Source organism: Hemiscyllium ocellatum, chromosome 28 (genome assembly GCF_020745735.1).
Source record: "Hemiscyllium ocellatum isolate sHemOce1 chromosome 28, sHemOce1.pat.X.cur, whole genome shotgun sequence".
NCBI classification, from domain to species: domain Eukaryota; kingdom Metazoa; phylum Chordata; class Chondrichthyes; order Orectolobiformes; family Hemiscylliidae; genus Hemiscyllium; species Hemiscyllium ocellatum.
In genome coordinates, this window is record NC_083428.1 from 8,387,891 (window position 1) to 8,409,843 (window position 21,953).

A 21,953-nucleotide genomic window follows, 5' to 3' on the forward strand; every position below is an offset into this window, starting at 1 on the left:
CTTTAATCTTGACAATCATCTCCAAATACCTGTTCTCCCAGTTGTTAGCATTAAATACAAGGAATATACAATATGAAGAACTGCATTACTTCTCCAACAGGCAAGCTTACAGCTACAATTTGTCAGCAGATGTCTTAATCTTAGTTGTTGCATATAATTAGAATTGTTTGTAATGTTTGCATCGTTTTATTTTTAATGAGGCTATTGAATTGAGCTGAAACAAAAACAAATTGCTGGTGAAACTCTGCCTTACAGACTCAAAACAGCAATTCTGCTTTGTCCACAGAGAGATGCTACCAGACCTCCTGAGTTTTGTCGGCAATTTGTTTTTTGTTTCAGATCCCCTGCATCCAGAGTTTCATTTTAGTATTGAATTGAGTTGCTTTCATACTTTAGTAAGTAGACTGGATCAAAGAAACTTAATTTTTAAAATATTAATTCGGATAAATGCGAAGTCATAGAGATGTACAGTAAGGAAACAGACCCTCCTGTCAAACTCGTCCATGCCAACCAGATGTCCCGACCTAATCTAGTCCCAATTGCCAACACTTGACTCACATCCCTCTAAACACTTCCTATTCATATACCCATCCAGATGTCTTTTATTTGCTTACACAAAGGCAGAACATATATAATCAAAACTATGGCTTTGAGTAGTGTTGTAGAACAGAGAAACCTAGGGGTTCAGGTACATAATTCTTCAAAGTTTGCATCAGATAGAGATAGGATTCTTAAGAAGGCACTTAACTTGCTTGCCTTCATTGCTCAGACTTTTGAGTATAAGAGTTGGGATGTCATGCCGAGATTGTGCAGGACGTTGGTGAGGCTTATTCTGGAGAACTGTGTCCAGTTCTGATCTCCCTGTTACAGGAAGTATATTATTAAGTTGGAGGGGGTTCAGAAGAGATTTTCCTGGATGTTGCCAGGAATGGAAGATTTATAAAGGAGAGACTTGGATTGGCTGGGACATTTTTCATCGGCACATTGGAGGTTGAAGGGTCATCTTTTAAAGATTTATAAAATCAGAGATACAGATAAGGCGAATGGCAGGATCTCTCTTCCACAGGGTGCGGGATTTTAATTCAAGGGGGCATGTTTTTAAGGTGAGAGGAGAAAGATAAAAAAAAAGCCATGAGGAGCAATTTTTTTTTTTTACACACAGTTTGTGTGCCGAATGTAACTCCATAGGAAGTGGTGGAAGTACAGTAAAAAAATGAGGTCTGCAGATGCTGGAGATCACAGCTGAAAATGTGTTGCTGGTTAAAGCACAGCAGGTTAGGCAGCATCCAAGGAATAGGAAATTCGACGTTTCGGGCATAAGCCCTTCATCAGGAATGAGGAGAGTGTGCCAAGCAGGCTAAGATAAAAGGTAAGGAGGAGGGACTTGGGGGAGGGGCGATGGAGATGTGATAGGTGGAAGGAGGTCAAGGTGAGGGTGATACGCCAGAGTGGGGTGAGGGCGGAGAGGTCAGGAAGAAGATTGCAGGTTAGGAGGGCGGTGCTGAGTTGAGGGAACTGACTGAGACAAGGTGGGGGGAGGGGAAATGAAGAAACTGGAGAAATCTGAGTTCATCCCTTGTGGTTGGAGGGTTCCCAGGCGGAAGATGAGGCGCTCCTCCTCCAGCCGTCGTGTTGTTATGTTCGGCCGGTGGAGGAGTCCAAGGACCTGCATGTCCTCGGTGGAGTGGGAGGGAGAGTTAAAGTGTTGAGCCACGGGGTGGTTGGGTTGGTTGGTCCGGGCGTCCCAGAGGTGTTCTCTGAAGCGTTCCGCAAGTAAGCGGCCTGTCTCCCCAATATAGAGGAGGCCACATCGGGTGCAGCGGATGCAATAGATGATGTGTGTGGAGGTGCAGGTGAACTTGTGGCGGATATGGAAGGGTCCCTTGGGGCCTTGGAGGGAAGTGAGGGAGGAGGTGTGGGCGCAAGTTTTACATTTCCCGCGGTTGCAGGGGAAGGTGCCGAGAGTGGAGGTTGGGTTGGTGGGGGCTGTGGACCTGACGAGGGAGTCACGAAGGGAGTGGTCTTTGTGGAACGCTGATAGGGGAGGGGAGGGAAATATATCCCTGGTGGTGGGGTCCGTTTGGAGGTGGCGGAAATGACGGCGGATGATACGTTGTATACGGAGGTTGGTGGGGTGGTAGGTGAGAACCAGTGGGGTTCTGTTTTGGTGGCGGTTGGAGGAGCGGGGCTCAAGGGCGGAGGAGCGGGAAGTGGAGGAGATGCGGTGGAGGGCATCGTCGATCACGTCTGGGGGGAATCTGCGGTCCTTGAAGAAGGAGGCCATCTGGGCTGTGCGGTGTTGGAACTGCTCCTCCTGGGAGCAGATGCGGCGGAGACGAAGGAATTGGGAATATGGGATGGAGTTTTTACAGGGGGCAGGGTGGGAGGTGGTGTAGTCCAGGTAGCTGTGGGAGTCAGTCGGTTTACAGTAGATGTCTGTGTTGAGTCGGTCGCCCGAGATAGAAATGGAAAGGTCTAGGAAGGGGAGGGAGGAGTCTGAGACAGTCCAGGTGAATTTGAGGTCGGGATGGAAGGTGTTAGTAAAGTTGATGAACTGTTCAACCTCCTCGTGGGAGCACGAGGCAGCGCCGATACAGTCATCGATGTAGCGGAGGAAAAGGTGGGGGGTGGTGCCAGTGTAGTTGCGGAAGATGGACTGTTCCACATATCCTACGAAGAGACAGGCATAGCTGGGGCCCATGCGGGTGCCCATGGCAACTCCTTTAGTTTGGAGGAAGTGGGAGGATTGAAAAGAGAAGTTATTCAGGGTGAGGACCAGTTCAGTCAGTCGAAGGAGGGTGTCAGTGGAAGGGTACTGGTTGGTGCGGCGGGAAAGGAAGAAGTGGAGGGCTTTGAGTCCTTCGTGATGGTGGATGGAGGTGTACAGGGACTGGATGTCCATCGTGAAAATAAGGCGCTGGGGACCGGGGAAGCGAAAATCCTGGAGGAGGTGGAGGGCATGGGTGGTGTCCCGAACGTAGGTGGGGAGTTCTTGGACTAAAGGGGACAGAACCTTGTCGAGGTACGCGGAGATGAGTTCGGTGGGGCAGGAGCAGGCTGAGACAATGGGTCGGCCGGGGCAGTCAGGTTTGTGGATTTTGGGCAGGAGGTAGAAACGGGCGGTGCGGGGTTGTGGGACTATGAGGTTGGAGGCGGTGGATGGGAGATCCCCTCAGGTGATGAGGTTATGGATGGTCTGCAAGATGATGGTTTGGTGGTGGGAGGTGGGGTTGTGGTCAAGGGGGCGATAAGAGGAGGCGTCCGCGAGCTGGCGTTTGGCCTCAGCGATATAAAGGTCGGTGCGCCAAACTACTACCGCGCCTCCCTTGTCTGCCGGTTTGATGGTGAGGTTGGGGTTGGAGCGGAGGGAGTGGAGGGCTGCACGTTCTGAGGGTGAGAGGTTGGAGTGGGTGAGAGGGGTGGACAGGTTGAGTCGGCTGATGTCGCAGCGGCAGTTGGCTATAAATAGATCGAGGGTGGGTAAGAGGCCAGCACGGGGTGTCCAGGTGGATGGGGTGCGTTGGAGGCGGGAGAAGGGGTCGTCAGAGGGTGGGCGGGAGTCTTGGTTGTGAAAGTAGGCACGGAGGCGAAGGCGGCGGAAGAATTGTTCAATATCTAGGCGGCGGAAGATGTGGGTACAGTTACAACGTTTAAACAAAAAATTTAGAAAAGTACATGAATAAAAAAATGTTTGGAGGTATATGGGCCAAGTGCAGGCTAATATAGTTTTGGGATATGGTTGGCATGGACTGGTTGGATCAAAGGGTCTGATTCCATGCTATATAACTCTTCAATGCTTGTGATTCCATTCTGAAGGGTCATTCATTTAATAATGTGATAACTTTCAATTGTCTCAGTGCAGTCAATCTTTTGCTTATATATATCTCATACTGTTCAGTTTGTCTGTAAATCTCTGGCAAACATTAACAGGGGTGTTATATATGAACCAAAGGAGGATATTTGTAACAGTAGAGGAAGTTATTTTGAAAACAAAGACAAAGTGCTGCAGAAACTCAGCAGATCTGACAGGATCTATGGAGAGAAAAACAGAGTTAATATTTTGAGCCCAGTGACCCTGTGAAGATGTTTCTAGATCTGCTGAGGTTTCTCAAGCAATTTCTGTCTTTGTTTCAGATTTCCAGCACCTGCAGTTCTTTGTTTTATTATTTTGAAAGCAGTCATTTACAGAAGAGGTCGTCTTAAAAAAGATGAAAAAGAAAGAAACAAAGAGGCATCAGATAATTATTGCTCATTATCAGAAATTATTGGGCTTAGTAAACTGCTCTTAGTGTGTTTCTTTGTAATAACTTTAGATAAAATGTTCTATTCGGAACGTCTGTTGTATAGGTTTCATTTCTATCATAACAAACAGTCATACAAGAATCATCAAGGCAGGCTTGAAATGTTAACTCTGTTTCTCTTTCTATGGATGCTGCCAGACCTGCTGAGGTTCTCCAGAATTCCATGTTTATTTCAGATGTCCAGCATCCACAATATTTAGCTTTTATTCAAGTATTTCTCTGGTATTCCTTTCCAGGATATGTTCTCATTTTTAATCAAGCGGGCCCGAGGATAGGAAAGGCAAAAACAGAGTGGGGAGGATGGCATGTGTGTTATAGAAATCACATAATGTTCCTACTATTAATTTTACTGGAAGGAAATTCATGCAGATTCTGATACCAGTGTATAATCTTCCCTGCTAAATATTTGTCTTGGTGGTCCGTTTAACATGTTTAATGCTAGTAGCAAAGATAAAGAAAGAAATTAATTGCTTGTGCATGGTAGAATCTGCCTTATAAAGAAAATTTGGTAATGTATAAAAATTCACTGAAAATGAATTCATTGATTGATCCTATGTTTCAACTTTGCAATAACAGGTACAGCAAAGATACAACAGTAACTGTACATCAAAAGGGTTCTTTAGCTCAAAAGCATTTTATGATATATCAAGGCATTACACAAATGTAAGTTTCTTTCTTTCCAGGAAAGAAGGGTTTTCTCACAGGTGTTAAGCAGTGATGACACAAAAAACCCCCCACAAAACCTTAAACAGCCACAGTCATTGTAGATGGCAACACGTTGAAGCCATGTACTTCCACAAGTAGGAAATGGCATAATAATGAAGCTGTAAAAATAAATTCCCTCAAGTAGCAATGCCCTGTTGCCTAGTATGGAAGCAATCCAGATATGTACACGTGTATTCTGCAAATGCAAATACTGCTCTGAGCTGGATAAGTGAATAGGTTCAGCTTAGCATTTCTGAGCAATATTCAGCCATCTGAACATGGAGGTAGTAACTCTACTGACATGTTCAGTGTTGACAGAGTTGGAAGGTTTCATAATATAACAGCATTATATTCAGGTTATTGTGAATATAATATGATAATTAAGAGGTCAATGAAAATCTGTGCGTAATGCAGACTGGAGGGTTAGACAATTTTGCAAACATTAAACACAGGCATATTTTGTCACCTATACCTTGAAAGTGAACTAACTGCTATAAACTCATGTACATAAAGATTTTAATTATTATTTATATTATATACACGCGACAGTGAATTTGCATTTCAATTTTTCCTTACTACTGCAGTCCATTCCCCTGATGTGGAAGCCTTCCAGTATTGGTAGGGCAAAGGCTATTCCTGTTGAGGTAGGACCTGAAGGTATATTAAGATCATGCAGCATCACCAGGTAGTTATTTTTATCCCATTAGAAAATTCACTATTTGAGCAGATATTCACATTTGGCAGTTGTGATTGGAAGGAAAACCTCTCTATTAAAAGATACAAGACAACTAACTAACTGCAACTACTACCACTGCATAAATATTACACATTCAACTTAGGAACTGAAAAAATTTGTCTATGTTGTTAGTGAGGAAAGTAGAGCATGAAATCTCAAATCAGTACTAGTATTTTCCCATTTCACATTGCATGTGCAGAAACAGGCTGTTGTTACTCTATTTGTTGGTTTTAAATCACTCTGCCAGGATGCATCCTTGCTTTCAACAAATGGTTCTGGGGATTCTATTCTGGTAGTTTTCTTGCGAATTCAGGAAGTAAACACGGTTGCGCTAGCCAAGAACTTTGCACTGCGAAAAGGGTTCTCGATGTATTTCAAATAGAATTTAGTAAAATTAGAGAGATGCTATTGTACTTGCTGATTTCTTTGAAAATTGTGTTTTCTAGATTTTAACAGCTTTGTCCAAAATTCATAAAATTAATAGTTTTAATAACTTCTCCCAATAAGTGAGTCAAAGATTAATCAATAAAAAAGCAGAACATCTATGTCCAAAGATAGGCAAGAGTTGATTATGCAATTTTAAAGGTTAGCATCTATGGTTTTGCTATTTCAGTGTTTTGAAGATCACCAGAGGAAAGTAGAAAATAAAAGGTCAAGTCCAAAATACTTTCCTCTTCCGCACAGTCTTAGCGATCAGAAATGAGCTTATGTCTCTCTCCACCTCTGCATTACAGCCAAATGCACATTAGAAGCTTGTGAATATAATTTTGTAAACCAATACTGATGCCACTATATGCAGTGTTCAATATAAATTGGCAGTCATAAGTCTAAATTATAGTTCACTGCAAGAAGTTCTGCACCACAAAACCTAAAACCAAAAAGCTTTCGCACAAGAAGTTTAACTCCTTCTGATCTATCATAAACAAAGTTGAGTTCTTGGAAACTTTGATGCACAAACTATACTAATTTAACAATGTTAAATTTTCTAAAATACATTTTCTGACATATCCTTGATTGAAACAGACGTAAATGCTTGTGGCAATAATATTATTTCATGAAAAATTCTCATCACTCAACAAAATTAATCAAAGTATTGATCAAGTTGAAGGAACTGAAAGGCAGGAGTAAATAAAACGTGCCCTTATTTGCAACTTCCATTAAATATTAGTAGTGGAAATGAATTACTTCTTCCTGGTTTTACATTTGAAATACTTAGCATATAATACAGAAACTGAATTAAATGTCTAAGTATTCCAAACGTTAACAGCAAAGTTCACACAATGCAATTCCATTCATATGGGTATAACTCGACAGATCCTCTTTTTCCATTTCACCCCTTTGCCCCACCCTCACCAAACAAAAACAATAAAACTATCAACTTATGATCCAGTCAAAATGTAGACACATTAGAAAGCACATCAATAACAAAATGTTCTCCTTTAAAACCCCTCCCATGCTTGATCTGGTGAAGTTAATTCTCATTGGCTGAAATTTCTAAATCCCCTTTGCTAGATTTGCAACCACTGATTCAACTATAATTTTAAAAAACAAATACATTTCTATTTAGACACCTGTATTCATTGACTTGAATATTTCTTGCTGTTGGTAATCATTGATTGGGTTTGAATGAGCTGTACTTCATCCATCATTGGGCAAAGCTATAGGATGATACAGGGTTTCTTTTCCTTGAAAGGATTCTCAGACGTCGGAACTCCAAGAATCAGCGGGTCACTTCGGGCATGCTGCTCGCAGTAATTCATAAGGTCTACAGCAGCTTTGGATACCTGTTATAAAAAAATGTTGAAAATCATTCAAAAATTACTGATTATACTCTGAAGCTATAACTGATTACATATTTATCCCCGCTTCCAACTTCCTGCCTTCCTTGCCTCTTACTGGGCAACCACAACAAGACACCAGTGACCCCCATACCTTACTCATATGAAGCTAGGAAGTTATCTAAGCTCTCCTATTCACTGGGCACCCCATCTCTCGTCCTTCATCCAAATAGTCACTCTTTCAGCGTGAGCATAACAAGCTTCTTACAGAGCATCAATATGCTGATTATTAACTGGTTATTCTGCTGGAAATTAAAAGAAAACTCCACATGATTATCCCCTCCTTAACCTGTGGTGTAAGAATAAATAGTAGATGCATCATAGTAGAGATCAGTTTAGCATTAAGTACTGAGCAGTGATACTCTTGCTTGCAAATATTAGTTTGCTTCAATAAACATGAAAGGACTTGGATTAATTCAGATCATTTAATACATTGACAATTTACTCACAAATACAGAAGAAAAGCTGTAAGATATCAAAAATGTGAGAATCCTTTTTTTTTACACGTATTTGTATGAGCTCAAAGGTCATTAATATGTTGTGACAAACTGCAAAAAATTTTGTCATCTATGTACTCTCAGTTGTATTTATAATTTCTCAACATATACACAACAGGTATTTCATTGTTCTGGAACCCTGATAACAATATCAACTTTATCATGGCAATGATCAGCATTCCTGATGAAGGGCTTATGCTCGAAACGTCGAATTCCCTATTCCTGAGATGCTGCCTAACCTGCTGTGCTTTAACCAGCAACACATTTTCAGCTGCGATCTCCAGCATCTGCAGACCTCATTTTTTACTCAATGATCAGATATTGAAAGTTTATAAGGTGGTCCTCCATAGATCTGTTAGTTTAGTTAATGAGCAGCTGAGCATTTTTTTAAAAAAATGCTCGATACCAAGAATGAGCTCATATATAGTGATGCTACAATTGATTTCAATGACTTTGACTTGCCTGAAATACCCTAATGGATAACTCTTTTCTGAAACTTACAATCAGTGATTATATATCAATGACGGTCAACGATGAAGTATTGGAGGGTGATTGACATGTTAAGGAACCATAATCTAAAAGTGAACAACCTTCAGAACAAGAAGGAAAAAAATTGCGAGATTAAGATTCAAAAGGTACTTGGACAACAGTTGTGCATTAAAGTTTACTGATAAGTTTGAATAACAAAATTAAATTTTTGCAGGAAGCTGTAAATACTTGTCAAATATTAGTACAGTTGACTGAATATGAGTTCAGTGTGGCTGAGAGTTTAATTGAAAACAAAGCTACAAAATATGTCACACCCTATAGAAATTCCACTCTGGTCAGCCCATCATGGACCAAACTATCATTTTAAACTGAATCCTGGTCTGGCCCTCAATGGGCATAGATTCCATGTCATCATACACAGCATTCACCCACACTGTTTTGGTCAAGCTTTATCTTTTGAAAAATATTAATAAGGAAAAATTACTGATGCTTCATCTCATGTGCAGTCATGCTGTGCATAATTTGGATGCTACATTTTCCTGTGTTGTTGCAACGATCACACTATAGAAATACTCCACTGGCCAAAAAATGTGCTTAGAGATGTTCTTAGATTGCAAAAGGCTCTTTATAAACCTACTCTGTAGTTGTAGTTTGCGGGTTTTGCCTTTGTAAGTCTGAAGAATAGAATAGTCTGAGTGTTTTTTGTCATCACAGGTTTGAAAAGAATTTGTAGGCACAAGACAAAACACATCACCATAGGTTGTTTGGAACTGTTCTTCCACCAGACAGAAAAGAATCTTAGCAGTGAACATGCCAGCCAGACTTGAAATTTCTCAGTCTCTGGCAATGATGATTCACTTGTTCATTGAATTTACCGATATGATGGTCCAAGTAATTTTTGCTTGATGTAGGAATTCTTGAATGTATGGAATGTACTGGAGTGGGTGATCCCAGTGTCTGCAAATTAAAAGGAAAAATTGATTTGGCTACCAACCAGACTGACTAGTTTCCAGTCTGGAAAACCCCTAAGAATACCATATCCTCCTTAAATCCCACATCAGATATCAACTAAGTGCAGAGCTCATTTCATACAGCAGCTCTTTGTGGGAATCATTTTTGATATCCAACAGCATTAGCTCAGAATCAACACTATGCAGTTACATTTGAAATAATGAATAGTGACAGGAAACTACATTAACTAATGCAGTCCTCTCATTTTTTTGAAAATTGAAATGGCACTATATCACAGAATTGGCCTAAATTTTAATTTGCTAAATTCAGCTTTTGCTTCACTACTCAGATACCCTTGATTTTGTTAACCTGCTGTTCTACACTTATGTAGCATCTTTCATGACTTTGGGATATTCCAAAATGCTTTAAATACTCTTCAAGTACAGTCACCGCTGTAACATAGGAAATGCAGCAGCTCATTTTGTATACAAAAACTCTCAAAATGTAATGTAATAATAACCAGATTTTGCTTTAAATGATACTGATTGCAGAATAATATTGACTAGGTCACTGGGAAAAAAAACCCTGCTCCTTTTTAAAATAGTGCCATGGGAATTTTAATGGATTTCTGCATGTATTTGACAATTGGAGCCAAAATTGCGAGAATGGGATTTACGGCTAACTCAGAACTATTTCTGATGATTATATTTAATTTCTTAATTCAATGTTTAAGTACCAGTCTACCTAAATGCATTCCTTTGGCTTAATCTCAAATGTTGTTTTCAATCAAGGATTCACCAATGTGCTTTAAGAAAGGGAATCTGCCGTGGTCTACATTACATTGACGCCAGATTCACAGCAATGTCATCAATTCTTAACTGCTCTCTGGGCAATTAAGGTTGGGCAATAAGTGCTGGACTAGCCAGTAACACTCATACCCCATGACCAAATAAAAGAATTATTGCAATATTTTCAGAGAGAAGCATACAGCATGGTGACAAACCCTTTGGTCCAACTTGTCTGCGCCAACCAAATGCCCCAATCAGACCTAGTCCTATCGTCAGCATTTGGCCCATATCCCCCTAAACCTTTGCTATTCATGAATCCACCTAGAGATCTTTTAAATGTTGTAATTATACCCACCTTCCCTAACACAATGGGAAATCAGAATTGAGAAAGAAACAGCAAAATAATTAAATGCACCACAAAAAGTGAAGCAATAAATCAAAAACATCAAAAAGGTATCATACTGTCCTTGGATTTGTGTGCGTTTGGGGTAGCATTAAAACCCATTCCAGTTTCTCCAAGATTTGTAGAGGAAAGGTATCAGCTGGAATTTTCATTTTGTTCCTGACAGCAAACAAGTACCTTCTGCTAGAAGTGTCACGACAGCGAGTTCAGAGTTTGTGCGAAAATTTGTAGCTCGGGTGCTTGTTGTAGTGGTTCTGTTCGCCGAGCTGGAAGTTTTCGTTGCAAACATTTCGTCCCCGGCTAGGAGACATCATCAGTGCTGTGGAGCCTCCTGCGAAGCGCTTCTTTGATGTTTCTTCCGGCATTTATAGTGGTCTGTCCTTGCCGCTTCCGGGTGTCAGTTTCAGCTCTCCGCTGTAGTGATTGGTATATTGAGTCCAGGTCGATGTGTCTGTTGATGGAATTTGTGGATAAATGCCATGCCTCTAGGAATTCCCTGGCTGTTCTCTGTCTGGCTTGCCCTATGATAGTAGTGTTTTCCCAGTCGAATTCCCAGTCGACAGCACTGTTCACTTCGATTGACAAAACCCTAGCCAGAGAAACAATAGCCAACCTACTGGACATACATAACAGAAAACAGGAGGCCGAACCTATCAACAAAGACGGCATACTTAAACTACTGGACCTATGCCTCACTACACACTTTACATTCAACAATCAGATATACGAACAAATCAACGGAACACCCATGGGATCACCAATCTCGGGACTCATAGCAGAGGCAGTTATGCAAAGGTTAGAACATACAGCCATACCACAAATCCAACCCAAACTCTGGATCAGATATGTTGATGACACCTTTGTAATCATCAAAAACACGGAAATAGAAAAAACACACCGGATCATCAACGCCACACTCACAGGCATCCGATTCACGAGAGAAGTAGAAAAGGATAGCCAACTCCCATTCCTAGACGTGATAGTACAGAGAACATCGAATGGAGAATTCACCACAAGGGTACACAGGAAAACAACACACACAGACCAAGTCCTAAACTATGAAAGTAACCACCCCAACACACACAAACGAAGCTGCATCAGGACACTATTCAAAAGAGCTACAACACACTGCAGTACACCAGAACTGCGAAAAGAGGAAGAGGAACACCTATACAAGGTATTCGCCAAAAACGGATACCCGCGCAACTTTATCAACAGATGCCTAAGAGATAGACCACGGAACGAGGACATGCCACAACCAAAAGGACTAGCCACACTACCATACATCAGGAGCGTTTCAGAACTGACAGCCAGACTACTGCGACCCCTAGGACTCATAACGGCACACAAACCAACAGCCACGCTCAGACAACAACTTACTGGAACAAAGGAGCCAATACCCAACATGAGCAAAACTAATGTAGTTTATAAAATACCATGCAAAGACTGCACAAAACACTATATAGGACAATCAGGAAGACAGCTAACAATCCGCATACATGAACACCAACTAGCCACGAAACGACACGACCAGCTATCCCTAGTAGCCACACACTCAGACAACAAGCAACATGAATTCGACTGGGAAAACACCACTATCATAGGACAAGCCAGACAGAGAACAGCCAGGGAATTCCTAGAGGCATGGCATTCATCCACAAATTCCATCAACAGACACATCGACCTGGACTCAATATACCAATCACTACAGCGGAGAGTTGAAACTGACACCCGGAAGCGGCAAGGACAGACCACTATAAATGCCGGAAGAAACATCAAAGAAGCGCTTCGCAGGAGGCTCCACAGCACCGATGATGTCTCCTAGCCAGGGGACGAAACGTTTGCAACAAAAACTTCCAGCTCGGCGAACAGAACCACTACAGCGAGTTTAGGTTTGGGGCTAAAGTTGGACGACCCCAAAATTTAACAGTAAATTGATACAATCTGACCAGTTTAACAATTAGTTGAATGACCAGACAGCTGAAAATTTCCTGATGAAGGGTTTATGCTCGAAATGTCGAATTCCCTATTCCTGAGATGCTGCCTGGCCTGCTGTGCTTTGACCAGCAACACATTTTCAGCTGTGATCTCAAGCATCTGCAGACCTCATTTTTTACTCGAATGACCAGACAGCCATCACTAAACATTGAAACAAGTTTCAGCATTTGTTCCTGTATTTAGGAGAGGAGGACAAGTAATAAAACTATAGAAAGTAAGAGTGGTTTTAGTAATCAAACTCCAAAAGAAGAAAGTTAATGTTCTATCAGGGCCTGAAATGGCATTCCATGATTTTTTAGTTGAAAAGTCTGCTTTTCCACCATTTTACTTGAACTACAAACACTGCTATTAACTTTGTCTCCTTTCTGATTAATGCCATTCTAGTCAAGCTTACCAGACTGAAGTTTCCAAAATGGATTATGCAATCTCTAAATTACCTGTCAATATTCTAGAATCTCTTGATCATTAAATCAGTATTTGCAATTTCAAATAAACACAAATTATGAAATTATAGAAATTTGATCTGTTAATTAAAAACAGGCTGCAGCCTTCAGACAATAATTTTATTTTTTACATATGCTTATTCAGGGAGTGCAGTTAAGCAGACTTCTTAAAAACCTCGATGTGAAATTTTTACTTATTTATCCTCAATGCCAAATTTTCTTTGGTTTTGACAGTTCCAAACCATTCTTGAAAAATTTGTTAAAAAAATAAAAAACAAACATTAAACTAAGACTAGACAGTGCATAACAGGAAAAAGTATAATGACCTAAAACAAGATCAGCTGTTCATTGCCAATTATAACTGCACCTGCTAGTACACCCATTCAAGTCCTTTGGCCCACTCAAAACAAGTTTTCATAAGAAGTAAATAACATCCTGTATGTGCCAGTAATGTTTTGTGCTGGTGATACTTCCATTCCTCTAAATATATTTAACATTGTCTAAAGGGAAAATATTAGTTCACTGTAACCTCTACTAGAGGAGAAGCCAGTTCACAATCATGGGACTGTATCCTACATGCCAAGCTCACATGCAACTGAAAAACAGTTGTCAAAATTATTTATATTGATATTGCAGTATCATGAGAGTGTCATTAAATGATCTCAACTCAAATGACACTCAAACATCAAAGCTTCACATTTTAGCATAGCAATATGTTGGTTATACCAGTTGCAATCCAAGTGTACAAGCTGTATACTTACCATCACCTCCAGTAGCCAGCTTTTAAAAATTGTATAGGCACATGCACTTTGTTTCTTGTTACTCATGCAGGGACCATGTCTTTTTATTTCTGTGTTTTTAAAAACGGCAGACTTAAATGAGAAGGAACACTTTTGCAAACAAGTATTTGAAAGAGTGGTTGCTGTTTGAAAGCAAGTAAACTGATACCCACGGCAGGCATTATAAACAACGTTTGAGCAAGCAGCAATTGAAATTCAGATTTGCAGACCATCTGGAGCCAAGGGTGTATACTGATGCAGCTCTTGTTGGCAATAAGTAGTTGATTGGTCTGTGGACTAGTGAAAGAGACCTTTTGCTTGCCAATAATTAGGGAGGGCCAAAAGCTGCCTGTTCTGTATTCAAAAGTTCAGTTTAAACCTGCCTTGTTTAAGAGGTCAACCTCCAGTGTGTGGACTGAGACATCTGGATGAAAGTAGTTGGTTTTTGAATCTATGGATCATGTACACTTCATGCAAGGTACATTAGATAAGCAGGAATAAAACCATTGTGTATTCCCAGTAGCACTGCATACAATTAAACCATTCCTATTGCTTTCAGAGCTGAGATCAACTAACAGCAGAAACCAGTGACCAAACTTAGTTTACACTGCCCAAGTATTTGAAAAACAGATAGATTTCTATTTATAAAATTTATTTCACAACTTCAAGATGTTTCAAGTGTTTAACAATCAACTAACTTTTTGTCACAGTTACAGTGTAGAAAACAGAACCAATTTGTGCACAGTCAGCTCATATAAATAGAAATTTAAAAAATGACATGTTTTTGGTTATTGATTCTTGAGCAAATATTGGCAAAGACATTGGGTAGGGTAGGTGGAGTGGTTAGTACTCATTGGAATTTATAAGAATGAGAGGCGATCTTATTGAAACGTACATGTTTCTTAGGGGACTTGACACGATGGATGCAGAAAAGTTGTTCCTCTTTGTGGGGGGCTGTAGGGCCAGAGGACATAATCTCAGAGTAAAGGGGTCACAAGTTTAAGACAGAGACAAAGAATTTCTTTTCTCAGAGGGCAATGAATTTGTGGAATTCTTTATTGCAGAGACCTATCAAAGTTGAGTCATTAAATATATTCAAGGCTGTAACAGACAGATATAATCAGTAAAGGCATAAAGAGTTATCAGGAAGGGTGTTGAGAATGATCAGATCAGCCATGATCTCATTGAATGTTGGAGCAGATTAAGTGGGCTGAATGGCCTACTCTTGCTCCTACATTTTATGAGCTTAAAATGTAGTGGGATTTTTATAATCAACTAGATTATCAGCATAATGTGCTTTGCATTCCAATCTAAACAGGTTAATGTTGAAAGATATAATTGAACGTGCTGCAACATCCATTTGCCAATAGGACTTTTATGCATGCTGCCTCGATTTGGCCCAAACGTGTACAATAATGATTAAATCTTGAAAAACTCTGCAGTCAAAATGGCAATAAAACTGAAAGGTTATCAGAATCCAGTCATTCAACCCCACTTCTTGGAAAATTTCCATAATTTCAATTAATAGAAACACATTTATTAGAGTAATTTCTTTTACAGAGAAGGAAGCAACTGAATTTGAAATAATTTGCATGACTCAAATAGGTGGGATCCACTGTCTAGTTCAGAACACAGACTGCTTAGAGTTTGAGAGTTACAAGTCATTAACTGGCTCCAGACTCCAGACTGTTGTATGCTTTGCCTGCCAGGCTTTGATTTAAATAGGCAAATTAAAGTACAGAACCTCAGGAGTCAAGCAGTGGTGTTTAAGTAATGTTAAAAAATAAAAGAGAAGTTAAACTGAAAAAAAACATATTGCTCAATGATAGCTAAAAATATGATTGAAAAACATTTCTGGTGTTTGCGTTAAGCATTAATCTCTTTCATTGTGTGACTGGCACTAACTCCAGCAAAGAAATAAAGCTTCCTTCAGGCAAAATTTGCAGAAAAATGCAAAATTATATTTTAAGAAATGCAACACAAATGAAAGCAGGGCTACAGTTTAAGCAGAAATGGAATTCTTGATTGTATAAAACTACAGAATGCATTGGAAGTGCACTGCCTGAAAAAGCGATTTATTCGCAACTTCAAAAACAAACTGGTTAAAATGAAAAAATTAATTGCAAGTTATGGGAGAAAAGGGGAGTGAAACTAATTGGAAAACTCTTTCAAACAGCCAATATAAGCACAATGGCTGAAGTGACCCCTTCCAATGCTGATGTTTGCATGATTCAAAGTCAGGATTCAATTTGCGCTGAGAAATACAGCTGGGGAGTTTTTTCAATCATGCATTCACTTTCTGTTACATAGCTTTCTAGTGTATTTGGATTCTCATACTGCAGAAAGAGAAAGATGTATATCTCACAATGAACCAGTCAGAAGGAAACACAGGCATGAAACCTGAGACTGGATCAGCACTGGGGTGGTGAGTGGAAACAGCAAGGACAAAGTGGGGTGTATGGAAAAGAGTTGGCCTATAGGTAGGGATGGGAAACCAAGATTGGCAAAGGGGAGGGACAAGTGGACTGCAAGGAAGCACGGCAAGAGGAGAAAGAATAGTTTATGAATCTGCAAAATAGGCATACTCAACTTACCATGAACCAGAATAGCTGAATGTCTTGCAAATTAATGTGGAATCTCTACTTTAAGGAAAGGGGAGTTCAGGAGCTAGCATACAGGGAAAAATGTAGTGGACACTGTTCAAATGAATACTATGTCAACTAAATAATTTAGTATTGGACAATTTTATTTCATAAGGATTTGATTTGCAATACACATTTTAAAGTCTCTCTCATACTGAATGTAGGGGAATGGGTCTGGGTGGGTTGCTCTTCGGAGGGTCAGTGTGGACTTGTTGGACCGAAGGGCCGGTTTCCACACTGGAGGGAATCTAATCTAACCAAGCAGTAGACTCCCTCAATGGCTTTGCGCATTCACCCAATAAATATGAGAAACACAAATCAGAAAAGATTCCGAGACTGATCATTCACTTTTGCTGAATTAGTTGATCTCACCCCAGGGTGTTAGTAGGAAATCTATAATTGACCATTAGCTTGACAGCATAGCAATGAAAAATCAATTTGGACTCTTCCACGATTCCAATTCAGTGTACCTTACTTTGTAGTGTACATATAAATTCTGAGCGTGACAAAATGAAGCTCTCCAATGATGTCTCCAAGTAGTTTAATTACTCTCTACTGTCAAGATAGACACATTAATAATAGCTAGTGAGTTAAATATGAACTGCACATGCCCAAGTAACAGCATCTCATCTATTATTGAGACTTGATTGAGAGAAGTGCAACATTGGCAACTAAGCATCCCAGGATATAGATGCTTCAGGCAGGATAGAGAGGGACTAAAAAGGTTAGAAGAATTGCATTACTGGTTAGAGAGGAGATCACAGCTGTGCTGAAGGAGGGCACTTTCGAGGACTTGAGCAGTGAGGCAATATGAGCAGAGCTCAGAAATAGGAAGGGTAGGGTAACAATGTTGGGGTTGTACTACGGTCTTCCCAACAGCAAGCGTGAGATAGAGGTATAAATATGTAGATAGATTATGGAAAGATGTAGGAACAACAGGGATGGGAGATTTTAATGTTCCCAACACTGACTGGGATTAACTTAGTGTTACAGGGTTAGCTGGAGCAGAATTTGTAAGAAGCATCCAGGAGGGTTTTATAGAGTAGTGTGTAAATAGTCCACCTCGGGAAGGGGCCATACTGGACCTGGTGCTGAGAAATGAGCCTAGCCAGGCAGTTGAAGTTTCAGTAGGAGATTACTTTGGGTATAGTTTTCACAATTCTGTAAGTTTTAGAATTCTCATGGACAAAGTCGATAGTGGTCCGAAAGGAAGTGCGCTAAATTGGGGGAAGGCCAACTATCGCAAAATTCAGCAGGAACTGAGGAATGTGGATTGGGAACAGCTATTTGAAGTTAAATCAACATTTGATATGTGGGAGGCTTTTAAAGAGAGGTTCATTAGAGTGCAGGACAGACATGTCCCTGTGAAAATGAGGGACAAAAATGGCAAGATTAGGGATCCATGAATGACAGGCAAAACTCTGAGACTAATGAAGAAGAAAAAGGAAGCATACATAAGGTGCTAGTGAGCTTTGAGAAGATTTGTAGTTCAGATTCTGGATGTAGGTTTGCTCGCTAAGCTGGAAGGTTAGTTTTCAGACGTTTCATCACCATACGAGGTAACATCTTTAGTGAGAGTCCGCATGAGGCACTGGTGGTGTAGCCCACTTTTTATTTATATGTTTGGACGTCCTTGGGTTGGCGATGTAATTTCCTGTGGTGATGTAATTTCCTGTTCTTTTTTCCTCAGGGGTGGTAAATGGGACCCAAGTCAATGTGTTTGTTGATAGAGTTCCAGTTGGAATGCCATGCTTCTAGGAATTCTCGTGCATGTCTCTGTTTGGCTTGTCCTAGGATGGACATGTTGTCCCAGTCGAAGTGGTGTCCTTCCTCATCTGTATGTAAGGATTCTAGTGAGAGTGGGTCATGTCTTTTTGTGGCTAGTTGGTGTTCATGTATCCTGGTGGCTAGTTTTTTTGCCTGTTTGTCCAATGTAGTGTTTGTTACAGTTCTTGCAAGGTATTTTGTAAATGACATTAGTTTTGTTGTTGTCAGTATAGGGTCTTTTAAGTTCATTAGCTGCTCTTTTCATGTGTTGGTAGCTTTGTGGGTAACCATGATGCCAAGGGGTCTGAGTAGTTCTGTAGTCATTTATGAGATGTCTTTGATGCAGGGAGAGTGGCTAGGGTTTCTGGACATGTTTTGTCTGCTTGTTTGTGTTTGTTGCTGAGAAATCGGCAGACTGTGTTCATTGAGTACCTGGTCTTTTTGAACATGTATTCATCCCGAGGCTCACAAAGACGTTACCTAGAATGGTGACGAAACATCTGAAAACAAACCTTCCAGATCAGCAGCAAACCTACATTCAATATATAACGTCTAGGTGACTGAAAACAGACAAAGCTTTTGAAGAATATTGCGAAAGTAGGACCAATCTGAAATGAGGAATTAAGAGGGTTAAAAGAGGCCATAACATATCTTTCTCAAACAGGGTTAAGGAAAATCGCAAAAACTTTTATTCATATATAAGGAGGAGACAGTAAGTAGAGAAAGGATTGGCCCAGCGCTGAAAATGTGTTGCTGGAAAAGCGCAGGTCAGGCAGCATCCAAGGAGCAGGAGAATCGACATTTCGGGCATGAGCCCTTCTTCAGGAATGAGGAAAGTGTGCCAAGCAGGATAAGATAAAGGGTAGGGAGGAGGGACTTGGGGGAGGGGCGTTGGTACCAAACTCATCTCTGCAATCCCTCCTCCCTACCTTTTACCTTAGCCTGCTTGGCACACTTTCCTCATTCCTGAAGAAGGGCTCATGCCCGAAACGTCGATTCTCCTGCTCCTTGGATGCTGCCTGACCTGCTGCGCTTTTCCAGCAACACATTTTCAGCTCTGATCTCCAGCATCTGCAGTCCTCACTTTCTCCTAAAGGATTGGCCCACTCAAGGACAGAGGAGGAAGGTTATGCGTGGAGTCAGAGAAAATAGGTGAGATTCTTGATGAGTACTTTGCATTGGTATTTACCAAGGAGAGGGACACGACGGATGTCGAGGTTCAGGATAGATATTTGATTATTCTAGTACAAGTCGACATAAGGAAGGAGGAAGTGTTTGGCACTCTAACAGGCATAAAGGTGGAAAAGTTCCCAGGTCACTGAGGGAAGCAGGGAGGAAATAGCTGGGGCCTTAACAGATATTTTTGCAGCATCCTTGAACACGGATGAGGTCCTGGAGAATTGCTAATGTTGTCCCCTTATTTAAGGAGGGTAGCAAGAGAAAAAAAAGATAATTACAGTACAACCTTGATTATCCGAACACCAATTATCCAAATTTTGGATTATCTGAACAAGATCTCAGGGTCCCGTAAAACGGTATAAGGCAACTCAGCATTGATTTATCAGTGAAATGGTATTATGGCTGGTCAATTGAGAAATGTTTGAAAACCAGAACTCAAATTACCGCTTGTTTACGATAGATCAGTTATTGGTTAAATGGCATTATGGCATGCATTGCCAGATTACCGAGAGATGTTTGGATAACCGGCACTCAAATTACCACTAGTTTCTGGCTATTTCAATGATTAATTATCCAAACAAAATACTCCCTGTCCATCTCATTCGGATAATCAAGGTTCTACTGTATAAATCAGTAAGCCTGGTGTCAATGGTAGGGAAGGTGCTGGAGAAGATATAGAGGGATAGGATCTATTTACACTTGAAAGAAAATGGGCTGATCAGTGACAGGCAGCATGGTTTGTGCAAGGAAGGTCATGTCTTATCAACTTAATATAATCCTTTGAGGAAGTGACAAAGTTGAGGGAAGGACTGTAGATGTCATAGACATGGACTTCAATAAGGCATTTGATAAGGTTCCCCATGGTAGGCTGATGGAGAAAGTGAAGTTGCATGAGGTCCAGGGTGTACTAGCTAGATGGATAAAGAACTGGCTGGGCAACAGGAGACAAAGAATGTAATTGGAAGGGAGTTTCTCAAAATGGAGGAGAACTGTGACCAGTGGTGTTCCACAGGGATGCGTGCTGGGACTCACTGTTGTTTGTGATATACATAAATGATCTGGAGGAAGGTATAGATGGTCTATTTAGCAAGTTTGCAGATGACACTAGGATTGGTAGAGTAGCAGATAGTAAAGGGGACTGTCAGAAAGTACAGCAGAATATAGACATATTGTAAAGTTGAGCGGAAAAATGGCAGATAGAGTTCAATCTGGGCAAATGCGAAGTGATGCATTTTGGAAGATCCAATTCTCAAGCGAATTATACAGTAAATGGAAAAGCCCTGGGGAAAATTGATGTACAGAGAGATCTGGGCGTTCAGGTTCACTGTACCATGAAGGTGGCAACGCAGATTGATAAAGTGGTCAAGAAGGCATATGGCATGCTTTCCTTCATCAGATTGGGTACTGAGTATAAGAGTTGGCAGGTCATGTTACAGTTGTATAGGACTTTGGTTCGGCCACATTTGGAGTACTGCATACAGTTCTGGTCACCACATAGAACATAGAACATAGAAGGATACAGCGCAGTACAGGCCCTTCGGCCCTCGATGTTGCGCCGACCGAATCCTACCTAACCTATACTAGCCCAATAACTTCCAAATGCCTATCCAATGCCCGCTTAAATGAACATAAAGAAGGAGAGTTCACCACTGATACGGGCAGGGCATTCCATGAACTCACAACCCGCTGTGTGAAGAATCTACCCCTAACATCTGTCCTATACCTACCACCCCTTAATTTAAAGCTATGTCCCCTAGTAACACCTGACTCCATTAGCGGTAAAAGGTTCTTAGTATCTACCCTATCTAAACCCCTAATCATCTTATACACTTCTATCAGATCTCCCCTAAACCTTCTCTTCTCCAATGAGAACAGCCCCAAGTGCCTCAGCCTTTCCTCATAAGATTTTCCTACCATTCCAGGCAACATCCTGGTAAACCTCCTCTGCACTCGTTCTAAAGCTTCCACATCCTTCCTATAGTATGGCGACCAAAACTGCACACAATACTCCAGATGAGGCCTCACCAGAGTCTTATACAACTGCAACATGACCTCAGGACTCCGGAACTCAATTCCTCTGCCAATAAAGCCCAGTACACCATATGCCTTCCTCACAGCACTATTTACCTGGGTGGCAACTTTCAGAGATCTGTGTACATAGACACCAAGATCCCTCTGCTCATCCACACTACCAAGTAGCCTACCATTAGCCCAGTAATCCATCATCTTGTTATTCCTACCAAAGTGAACGACTTCGCACTTAGCTACATTGAATTCCATTTGCCACATTTCCGCCCAGCTCTGCAACTTATCTATATCCCGCTGTAACCTACCACTTCCTTCCTCACTATCCACAACTCCACCGACTTTTGTGTCATCCGCAAACTTGCTTACCCAGCTTTCAAGTCCTTCCTCTAGATCATTTATAAAGATAACA

General features: G+C 40.9%; 1 protein-coding gene across 1 annotated transcript in view; it reads right to left on the minus strand.

Annotated features, from left to right (window-relative positions):
• Positions 1–6,831: 6,831 nt before the first annotated feature.
• The window catches only part of gng7 (guanine nucleotide binding protein (G protein), gamma 7), a 173,539-nt gene continuing 158,417 nt past the window's right edge, over positions 6,832–21,953 (minus strand). Inside the window, exon 4 of the mRNA XM_060846087.1 lies at positions 6,832–7,526. Within this exon, the coding sequence (XP_060702070.1) occupies positions 7,401–7,526 (126 nt within the window). The 3' untranslated portion in view covers positions 6,832–7,400. The remainder of the gene's footprint in view (positions 7,527–21,953) is intronic.